The sequence below is a fragment of the Chelonia mydas genome, chromosome 15, assembly GCF_015237465.2.
Source record: "Chelonia mydas isolate rCheMyd1 chromosome 15, rCheMyd1.pri.v2, whole genome shotgun sequence".
NCBI lineage: Eukaryota > Metazoa > Chordata > Testudines > Cheloniidae > Chelonia > Chelonia mydas.
In genome coordinates, this window is record NC_057856.1 from 30300590 (window position 1) to 30311195 (window position 10606).

Sequence of the window (10606 nt, forward strand, 5' to 3'; positions counted from 1 at the left end):
ATGGGCAGATTGATCTCCTGCGCCTGAGAGAAACAGGAAAGCAAATTACTGTCTTGCGCCCTTGTGGAGATGAAGGGAGACCACGCGGCAGAAAGAGGAGAGAATGAGACTGTGTACAAAACATGCTGCAGCACAAAACTCTGCTGCAATATCAGTGCCTTTATCCTGCATTTCCTTCCTCCCTGTGCTTAATTTGCGCCAGGGCTGAGCCCCCGTGCCTCTGGGCCTGGCAGTTCAGGGCCCCGGCGCCTCCGGGCTTGCTGCACCAGTTACAAAAGCAAAAGAATTGCTTGATCCCCGGCAGCTTTCTTTACAAATTAAGCCCTGCTTCTTCCGCACGTATTTGCCTGTCAGTGGCAGGAGCCATTAAAAAGATGGTCAGAAATGACCTGCCTATGCCGGGGAGCGTCTTGCTAGCCCAGGCAGTTCATAAGGTACCAGATATTTAAATCACACCACTCTGGTTCCCATCCACCATCACCCCCCACCTGAGTTTCATGGCAATCCCCCTGAGAATATTGGCTGCTGTGCAAACCCTCCGAGAGCCTTCCCACCCACTTCTCACGTGGCACAAAGGGCGGCACTGAGCTCCTACGATAGGAATTTTTCTCACAGGGTGGCTATAGCACATAGGCAGGGACCGGACTCTCTTCTTGCTCATAACAGTCTTAGCTGGCATAACGCCGTCAACTTCAACTCAGTCACATTGGTGGCAGGGAGGGGATTCAGGTTGTTGGTTTCTTGATGGAATCCCTGAGAAGTTTCTGGTCCCAGCATGGACACTTCTTTGTTTGCTCACCAGTGACTTGTATCCAAACAAAGGTCAACATTGGAAAGGCGGCTTTCCTGCCAGCCCTTCCAGGATGACACGTCCATGCAATTGCTGGTCTCTGGCTTTGTTCAGGGGCGCTCGCATGGACGTGTTTCAGGTTTATTTCCACTGACCCATCACCTTGGCTCCACGCAGAGGTGCTGAGCTTTGGGAGTTGCTAGGCTGTAGTGAGAGGCTCAAAAAGGAGTTGACAGAGAAAAAGAAGATCACGTTACCCAGCATGAGGCATAGTTACGATGCTTGCTAGGCCGGTTAGTTAAAAGAAGTGTTTGTTTTTTTTTAAAAGAAATCATCTCTAATTTTGCATCCACTGCCCCTCTGGCGGTGCACGCTGTCCAGTGGCATTCCAAGGAGCAGCTGTTGGAATATACTTTGCTATAAGGCCTTCAGTCCTGAAGAATCCAACGTTGGGTTTCACCAACTGTACGTCTCTAGCACTGCTGAAATGCAGCCACCTCTGAGGCAGAAGGGAAAGCCACCTGTGTTCTGCAGACCTGATTCTAATCTTCCTTACGCAGTGTGACCCAATGGCGCTACTCCAGATTTACACCAGTGTCACTGAGATTAGAATCTGGTCTGTGGCTTTGTTTTGCATCCTGGCACAGAAAGCACTGGAAAGTACTAGGTTTACACGTCCGTCTCCTCCTTGTCCTAACACACAGCACACCACAGCCATCTCTGCCCCACTTTGCGCTCTCGGCGCTATGTTTAAAGCATTACATCCACAGCGTTCTCTTTCTGCTGAAAGTAATGACTTTGGCAACAGTAGACATTTACTGTTTGTTTGAAAGGCCCAGTTATTTACTGTGCACGCAGCCAGCCAACTTCAGCAATTTTTGTACTTCTAACCGTGGGGCGGGGATGTCAGTTTGTTACAGGGATAAAGTCTCTGGCTCCAAAAATCCTGAAGCAGGGCTGGTGGTTGCATTCTTTGAAAGCGAGGGTCTAGGGCCTGGCCTGCGTTCGGCTGATGCGTGCAAACTCTAAATCTCCTGGCCAACCCACCCAACAAAGCAGGCGGCTCCGAATGTGAAAGCTAATGAAATAATTCTGCAGCTGGGGGTTTAGCGAGACAATGGCTGCTGGGGATCAGCTGACCTTGGTTTTCGTTGAGCTTTTATCCAGCATTCTCCCTTTGTAGCATGCTTTAACTGTTTTGTAAATAGTTTTGGCACCATTCTGCTGAGGCGCAGTATAAATTCTGCTGCTCGGCTGCAGCCCCTTCACTGGCTCAAGCGGGTACTGGTGTAACTGGTAAGAATTTTTTATTTATTGTCCTTCTTTTGGTTTTGGTTTGGTTTCCACTGCAATCCAAAGCCGCATGTCTGAAGACTAACCTACTGTCCATAGCATTAATGCAATAAAGAGATGCCCAGCACCGTACGGGGGTGTATGTCCAGGAGGGTGAATAAGAGAGGATACCAATGTTTTGGTCCCATACAGCAACAGTGATTTCATGACTGGTCAGGAGCCTGACCCTTATTGAATTGAATTTTAGCAGGTATCACTTGTTTCACATAACTTCGAGCCTACTCAGGTGTGGTGGCTTTGAAAATTCCTCGTGTTTGACCATTACCGGGCACGAGCTCCTTTCAGGGGAGACTGTCCTGGGCGGGGCAGAGAAGGACACGCTGCCACTCCACCCTGCTCAACGATGCTGTGTGCCACACACCGTCGGCAGCTCCGTTGGTGCCAACCAGGGAAGCTGGGATTTGTCTTTCCTGGACACACAGTCCCGGCTGCCCTGCGGGTTGGGATCTCCCTGGGGTTTAAATTGCTGAGGTGGGTGGTGGAGAAAGCTTCACAAACTTGAACTGCTTCAGCCAAACCCTTAAATGTTTAGGCGAAGCCCATGTGGCTCACCCCTCCTGCATTGTTGTTAATATTGTTTGGGACAAAATTCAGAGGGTCTCATGCAAGTTTTCCTCAGGCCAACTGCACGTCAATTCCCCTTGATTTCACTGGGAGTTTGCCTGCGTAAGGACTGGCCAGCAGCTGAAGGGGCTCTGAGCTGAACTCCCAACAGAAACCAATGGAGACTTTGTAATGCTTGATGGTGCAAGATGGGCCTGGACTGGGCTTTGGCCCCAAACCAAAGCAAGTCAGTGCACAGATTGTCACCTTCCTTACTCTGCCATGCAGCCAGAGACTCATGTCTGAAGAGTACAGGACTCTGGCTGATGGGGTACGAAGGCTGGAAAGTCCTACAGGGCGAAGCCAGTCCACTCCCACCTCCACACCGGGGTCCCGCTGCACTGCCCTTGTGACTCTAAGGTGGCGTGTGTTAGCACACTCGCCTTTGTTGGGCAAGCACTAATTATGTGTATACAGAACCAATGCTATAAAAGGCACTTGCCTCCAGCCTTTCCATAGCATCCAGGGAGCTGCAATTTGTAGTTTTTGCTCCCACCGCGATCCCTTTGCAGCTGGTTTGTAAGGTCTCTCTCCCCACTTCGGATGAATCATTGTATTCTATGCAAGCCCAGAGCTTTAGCACAAATTCCAGCACCAGGGAATTCTTCCCATCACAGAGATACAGTTCAGATGGGTGAAGGAGGCCCTCCCCCACCGCTGGGCTTGCTCCACCCGGATTCAAGGGAAACCGTGCTTAGAAACCCCCAGTGTCGGTCATTCCAGTGGGTTCCTCGGGCATTTATTGGCCAATCAAGTGAAGGGAGAGGATAGCCGCAGAGCACTGGGCTGGGGGGGGGATGGGTGCGGGTGTACGAACCCAAACAGGATTCCGGTTATAATGATCAAGACCAACGTTTAACCGTTTGAGTTTCCCTCCCAGGTGCTCAGTTTCACAATGGCGTCAGACCATCAGATGCCAGCCTCTAAGCAACAGCAAACCAGCTCCAAGGTCAGTATGCGTTTCTCTTAACGCTGTGCGGTGAGTGCTCTGTGCAGCAGCTGGGTCTGTACCGCGATATGGTCCCAAGAAGCATAAACGAGTGTATGCGTAAAAATGTGTGCGCACCTATCCATTACCCCAATTCCGTGCATGCCGGGAGGTGCTCTCCCCTCTTCGAGGGAGCAGGCTGGAATACGAACGGCTGAGCTGCTTAGAACGCCTTCCCCTAAGCAGCAGCTGCTTGCCCTTGTACCTAAAAATCCCCTCTGCCTTTCAGCTAGGAATGTTGTAGTGACCTTGCAGCCAGGTGGCTAGGCAGTGACCTCTTAGCCCCAGTGCCATCCCATAAGCAGCTGCTTAGCATTCATGGCAGCACCAAATGCTCTCACCTCCTCCCCACCCAAAGGCTCTCCTCCAGGATGCAAGATCCAGAGCTGTGGGACAAAATAAAGAGGCTTCCCCACTCCAGCTGCTCCAAAGTTCAGTAGTAAGCAGCTTTCCAAGCCTTCCCCGTGTTGTTGGGGCCTCTTAGGAAAGCGTGAGAGCAAGTGACCTATTGACCAGCCATTCCTAAGGGGGGGCCCCCCCAGGGAAAATATATAAATCCTGCAAATTTAGAGCCAAAGTCTCTGCAGGAACTGCAGCAGCGCTTTGCAAAAAGTAATTCTTAAACCTGCCTGTACATAAGGAAATGAGACAGTGCCCCAAGATTAGCTTCTTTGAGCCTGGTACTGTGTCAAACATTTCCTTTGATCTGCATACTGATGGATCTGACTTGTCAGAGCCAGGAGAAATACCAGGAAGGGGGATTTTCAGGAGGCTTGTGTGCGGGGAGGGGGTAAGGTGGTGTCAGAACTATTCAGTGTTGCTAATTCTTGTGATTTATTGTAAGTCTCCCAGGCATATTTGGTGTTTACCTTTAAGGCCCCAGCTCCTGGAGTCTGGGCTCTGGGACTCTCCCACCTCACAGGGTCCTAGAGACCGGGCTCCAGCATGAGCCCAAATGTCTACACCACCATTATACAGTCCCTTAGCCTGAGTCAGCTGGCGCGGGCCAACCGCCAGTGTCTCATTGCAGCATAGTAAAACGTGTTAGAAAAGGGATCGAGTCCTGTATGTGGGAGGGGTAAAGCCCCGACCTCACATTACCCTCATCTTGGGACCCAGGGACTCTGTTTGTGAACTCTGACTTCGGGGTGACAATCCTGCTCAAGTCGGCAGGTACTTTTCCCTCATTCGGGGCCTGATCCACCCCCTACAGAAGTGGCTGGAACGGCTGCCATTGGCTTCAGTGGAGCTGGCTCAGCCCTCATCCTGTTTCGGGTGCAGACACCACAGATTTTCCTCTCTCTGCTCCACTCACCCACAAACGTGTGCTGACCGGACAGAGCCTGGCTCGCCAGATGATGTGTTAGTACGTAACCCCCACCCCGAAGCCCCGGGCTCTGTCGCTGGGACTTGAATCGCATTGGCAAGGAAAGGTTGCCACAGCTGGAGTAGATCTGTGACTTGAAAGCCAATTGTTGAGGACGCGCAGACAAATTTGAAAACCCAGCCATAGCCGATAATTTCATTGCGAACTGTGGGCTCAGCACAGGGCACCTGGGTACTGGGAGGACGTGGCTGAGTTGGGGAATTCAGAGAAGAGCTACAAAAATGACTGAGGTCCATGGTAAATGGGCTAAGTGATGCCTGCTCTGAGTTCACGAAAGATAATGGAGTTGGACCGGGGCTGAATTTGGCCCAACTTTTATAATTTGGGGCAAATAACCACCAAAGAGACATAGAACACTCTGCAGGGACCAAGACCAAGGAGCGGGTTCTTTGGGGTAGTTTGTAACTCAGAGAAATGGAAGAAACCAAAGTTCAGGAAGGGTATCCAGAGCCCTCCCCCAGGGCCATGCTGGGAGTCACTTGGCACTTTTAAAGGAGCCTGGGCCAAACACTTGAAGATGCAGCGAAGACTCTTGCCCTGGCTGAGGGATGTGGGCTGAATGGACTGGTGTAAATGGTGCTTTTCCAGCTCTAACCTCCACCATCCCAGGTGCGAACAGAATCGATGGGGCTGCCAGAGTCTCTCTTCCCTACACTGGCGAAGAGAAATCACAAGGGAACGTACTGTAGGGAACAGTCCTGCACTGACCCCTGTGCTCACGGGCAGGATGGACGGCAGGGCTTCAACCCCCCCTTTTCTAAGCTGCTGTTCTCTCTCTCTCTCTCTCTCTCTCTGGGTGTCAGATTGTCGTCTTTGAGCAAGAGAATTTCCAAGGTCGCTGCCATGAACTTAATGCAGCTTGTTCCAATTTGAAGGAGGCGGGAATGGAGAAAGTTGGCTCCATCCTAGTACACTCTGGACCGTACGTATCTTGCACGTGGGATGGTGGGAATGCAAGCACTTGTGTGAGTCTGGGCCAGTAGATGTGTCAGACGGGGGGGAGGTTGTGATAGTGGCTTAGAAACAATTGTTCAGCGTAAAACAAGATCAACTGAAGAAGTAAGTTACTTAATGGACGTCCCGTCCCCTTCCCCCTGCCCCTGCCTGGGCTTCCCCAGCCGGGAGAGGTCCCAGCAGTTGAACCTCTGGGTGGAGTTATGGAAAGAGACCCCCTGAACACCTCCTAGGCTGACAGATGCTGGGCCAGACTCAGCCCTCGTTGATGCCCTTGTGAATGTATTTACTCCAGTGACCTCACACGGGTGGAGCTCTGCACCCAGTTGGCTGGCAGTTCTCTCTCTCTGCTATTTGGCTGGCTGCCAACACATGCTCCATGCTGGTGGTGCTGGTTCTGATTAATGCCTATGCACTGTGACTGCCAGAATTTGGCCCATAAAGTCAAAGTAACAATATGGAATGAGCTGGACCAATCAGCAGAGTCACAGGTGCCCGGGCATGCTTAAAAGGAGAGATTTGCAGGCTGTACCGTACCTAGACTTATCCCTCACTAGCATTTTAACATAGAGAACAAGTGCACTTCAGTTTCTTGATAACATCATAACATGTTAGGTCTTTCAAGTTCATTATTTCTACACAGCTGGAATAATAGTTCACAATGACCAGGAAATGATGTCCTCTGAACTTGGCTATATCTGCAGCTAGTCTCTTCCATGGTCTCTCTGGTAGAGGTGTTTGTACGCTGTATGGCTCAGTATTGTCTCTGAAGTTGATTTGTATTCGATCTTCTTCCCAAAGTCCAGTATCGCCAAATATTCCATTGACTTCTACCTTTCTCACTAGGCTTGTCACTGCTGCCACTGAGAAAGTTGTTGGTCTTTGATCCAATACGCTCTGAATGCAAAGTTTTTGTCATTGTATGTTGTTTCCATGGTGAACTGGCCCACGTAGATCAGAATCTCTCCAGGGCTAGTCAGAGCTGAGCCAGGTGACTTCAGCTCTTGGGCGGGGGGGGGCTTGAAGGTGATTGTAAGTCCCTTTCAAGATGACTGTGATGTCCGCTCCTGAGTCAATAGTCTTGCCATGAATATTCAGTTTCATCTCCAGGCAGGTTCTGTTTCATCACAAGTGACAGATCCCAGAAACAATGACTCTGGATTGTCTGTAATATGAGCCAACTCCCTGACTGCTTTGGTGTGGCAAATAGCTGCAAAATGTCCATATTTCATGCATTTATGACACCTTGTGCCTCTGGCTGGACATGCATCATATCTTGGGATGTGACTTTTTCCACATCTTGTGCATGTAGACAGGAATTTGTTCCTTTTAGCCTGGGAGTTCTCTGCTCACCTCAGGAGTCTTATAGTAATGGCTTTTAGCACTCAGCCTGCATCTGTTAAAAGCTTCTAAGGTAGCTTCTTGTTTTTCAGGTTTGGCAAGTTGCTCTTGGCTTTGCTGTCTCACCAGCTCAGGCAGCTTTGCTTTCAGTATAGCTGGGACTATGGTTAAAACTCTCTTCAGTTGTAGCTGCTGTGAAAGGTTTTTGTCTGTTAACCTAATAACCAGCCTGTTTCTGACATTTTCATGTTTTGCATTCTCCCAAATCACAGTTTTCAGCCAATGTATGCAGAGCTCTTACAAAATATTCAACATTTTCCCCTGGTTCTTGAATTCTCTGGTAAAAACATGCTTTCATAAACCACATATAACGTATGCATCAAACACAGACAGAACCCTTTCATAGTTATCTTTGTGACTGTCTATAGCAACGTCAAAATATTTAAATATGTGCTCTGTCTACTTCCCCATAGTATAAATTAAAGAAGATACCTCTATATCTCGAGTTTCTTTGTGGGGGTTGATAGCAATGCAAAATCTTGCAAAACATTGTTTCATCTGTCTATTATGAAGGTTTGTCAAAGCTGAAGTTCTCTGGGGCACTGAAGAGTGGCAGGTTGATGAGATCCTGCAACTTTTGTTGCTTTGTTCCTTAGGTTTGCAACTGTTGTAGCTGTTTTACTTCTGTTTCTGTTCTTAGTTTACTTCTGACACCATGTCATGCTTCCGTACCAGATACGGACTGGTTACAGAGCTTGCTTATACATACCAGATGTGTTCTTCATATGATCCTTTAATGTCCTGTTGGGTGTAGCTAAGGTTAGCTTAAATAAGGTATTTTACACACTTTGCCACATTGTGGCAGAACAGTATAATACCATTTAGCATTTAATTTAGAGACACACCCAGTATAGTAAATAAATAACCAGGAAGCCAACTGATTCCTCCAGGCAAACAGCAAAAGGGATGTTTCTCTGGCCACCTGCTGAGGAGTTTGGGGATGGTTCAGAAATGGAGGTTTCTGGTGCGTTGCCCATCTATCTCCAATGTTTGTACTTTGTTCTTTCCCAGCTGGGTTGGCTACGAACAGGCAAATGGCAAAGGGGAGCAGTTTGTGTTTGAAAAGGGCGAGTATCCCCGCTGGGACTCCTGGACCAACAGCCGGAGGAGCGACACCATTGGCACCCTGAGACCCATCAAAGTGGTGAGAGTGCTTCTGTCAGACTCCAGTCAGTATAATCTGGTCAGGCAAAGACCTGATCATGAGCCTTTTCTGGGGTCCCCTCAGACTGAGAGCTGGAGCCAAAATCCTGGACAAAACCAGCTGTTCTGAACTTTCCAAAAAGGCAAGTCACTGTGTCCTCAAATGCCTGCAGCTCCTGCAGTCGCCATATTTGTGAATATATTGTGCACAGATCTCCACTGAAAAGTTGTATGTCCGCAGGAAAATAAGAAATGTCCTACTAGGTCGGACCATGGGCCATCTAGACCAGTGTCATATCTCTGACTGTGGCCAATGCCAGATGTTTCAGAGGAAGGTCTGAGGGAACCCTAGAATGAACAGTTATGGGGTAACCTGCCACTTCCGAAGTTTGTTGGTGAACGGCTAAGGATGATCACTGTACAGGTCTGCTTACACTCAGCATTCCACCTCCTGTGAGCAGGCAAAGCTCCTCCTGACTAGGGTGACCTGGGCCCACTCTCTACGCACTTGAGTTTTGTTTGGAGGCTTGAGCCATCTTCTCTGACTCCCTGATAACTTCCCTGGAAGGTGCCTGACCTCGTTGCTAACACTGACCCCGCATCTCTCCTCTCTTCAGGACAGCCAGGAACACAAGATCGTCCTCTATGAAAACCCCAGCTTCACCGGCAAGAAGATTGAGATAATAGATGATGATGTGCCCAGCTTCCATGCTCATGGCTACCAGGAGAAAGTGTCATCTGTGCGGGTGCAAAGCGGCACGTAAGTACCTGGGGCAGTGGGTCCACATGACCCTGTTAGGATCTGGGCACTGGAGTCGTCTTTGCCCTGCACTTGGAATCTAGGAACTGAGGGACAGAATCATTGATTGCATCAACTTCTGTCCCTAGAGCCCGGATTGTCTCCAGTTTAAGGCATCGTCATAACAACACCCTAACCCAGGTGGTTAGACTCCAGGCACAGCTGCTGTCCTGCAGTCAGCATCTCTGCTGCTCAGCCCTCTGCCCTGGGCCTGGAGCTGAGCAGGAGAACACATATTGCTAGATGGGGCTGGAGAATAAATAACCTTTTGCCCTGATGCACGGAGCCTCCTGAGGCCAGTGAGGTGTGTGAGGAGGCCAAGGATCAAGTGCCCTAGCCGGGTGGAGCAGGGCAGGAGGGAAGCTCCCAAACTGGGTCAGCCCCAAGGTGGTGGCTCCTCTGGGTTCAGGAAGCCCTTTCACTCAGAGACTTTGAAGAGCGCTTTAATGCCTCTACAGCAGAGGGCAGTGCTGGCTGACGCCGTGGTGCTAGTGAGAGCCCTCGGGCCACATCCCCTTGCCCCGGCCAGGCCAGGGACAGAGTTCGATTCACCACCCACAGGGGCGGGGTTGCCTGGGTGGGAGGAGACACCGGGTGCTGTCCCGGTTGGGTTTCCCGGACACCTGGGTTCTCCCAGTCTCTGACTTGGCTGGGCTTTCCCTTTGCAGCTGGGTCGGATACCAGTACCCCGGCTACAGAGGCTACCAGTACCTGTTTGAAAAGGGGGACTATAAGGACAGCTCAGAGTTTGGTGCCCAGCACCCCCAGATTCAATCCGTCAGGCGCATCCGGGATATGCAGTGGCACCAGCGAGGGGCCTTTCACCCCACCAACTGAAGCCCCTGCCCCCTCCTGAGTGCCCAGAGGAGAAGGAAACTGGAACCAGTTTTGTGTGACCTGCTGCTGTTCCCCAGTGGCCTCGCTCTCCCACATGCCGCTGCATGAGGAATGCCGCTCTGCTGCTGAATAAAGCTTTGAGTTTCAAACGCTCGATCGAGTCAGGCACCTCTTTTCTCGGGGCGGCGAGACACTTGAAATCATTCTCTGAGTTTGCACTGGGGGACGTGCTGGCGGCGGCTGCTAGCTCTGAGCTCCTCAGAGCCCATGTGCGCCTCGGAGACCCCAGGGTGTGGAGTGAAGGCCCAGCATGAACACAGGGCAAAGGCACTTGTCATTACCCACCCCCCC

The 10606-nt window shown here is 50.5% G+C and overlaps 1 protein-coding gene across 1 annotated transcript; it reads left to right on the forward strand.

Moving 5' to 3' along the window:
• The first annotated feature begins 1802 nt into the window (after positions 1-1802).
• On the forward strand, positions 1803-10350 carry CRYBB2 (crystallin beta B2). The gene is made up of 6 exons (XM_007058347.3): positions 1803-2086; positions 3627-3695; positions 5925-6043; positions 8488-8620; positions 9237-9379; positions 10087-10350. Exons 2-6 carry the CDS (start codon positions 3642-3644, stop codon positions 10253-10255), a joined length of 618 nt encoding a protein of 205 aa, XP_007058409.1. The 5' UTR covers positions 1803-2086; positions 3627-3641; the 3' UTR covers positions 10256-10350.
• Positions 10351-10606: the final 256 nt, after the last annotated feature.

Coding starts and splice junctions, on each gene's coding strand:
- CRYBB2 (XM_007058347.3), top strand. CDS start 3,642: ATGGCGTCAGACCATCAGATGCCAGCCTCTAAGCAACAGCAAACCAGC. Junction 8,621..9,236: donor CCCTGAGACCCATCAAAGTG/GTGAGAGTGCTT, acceptor TCCTCTCTTCAG/GACAGCCAGGAACACAAGAT. Junction 9,380..10,086: donor GTGCGGGTGCAAAGCGGCAC/GTAAGTACCTGG, acceptor TTCCCTTTGCAG/CTGGGTCGGATACCAGTACC.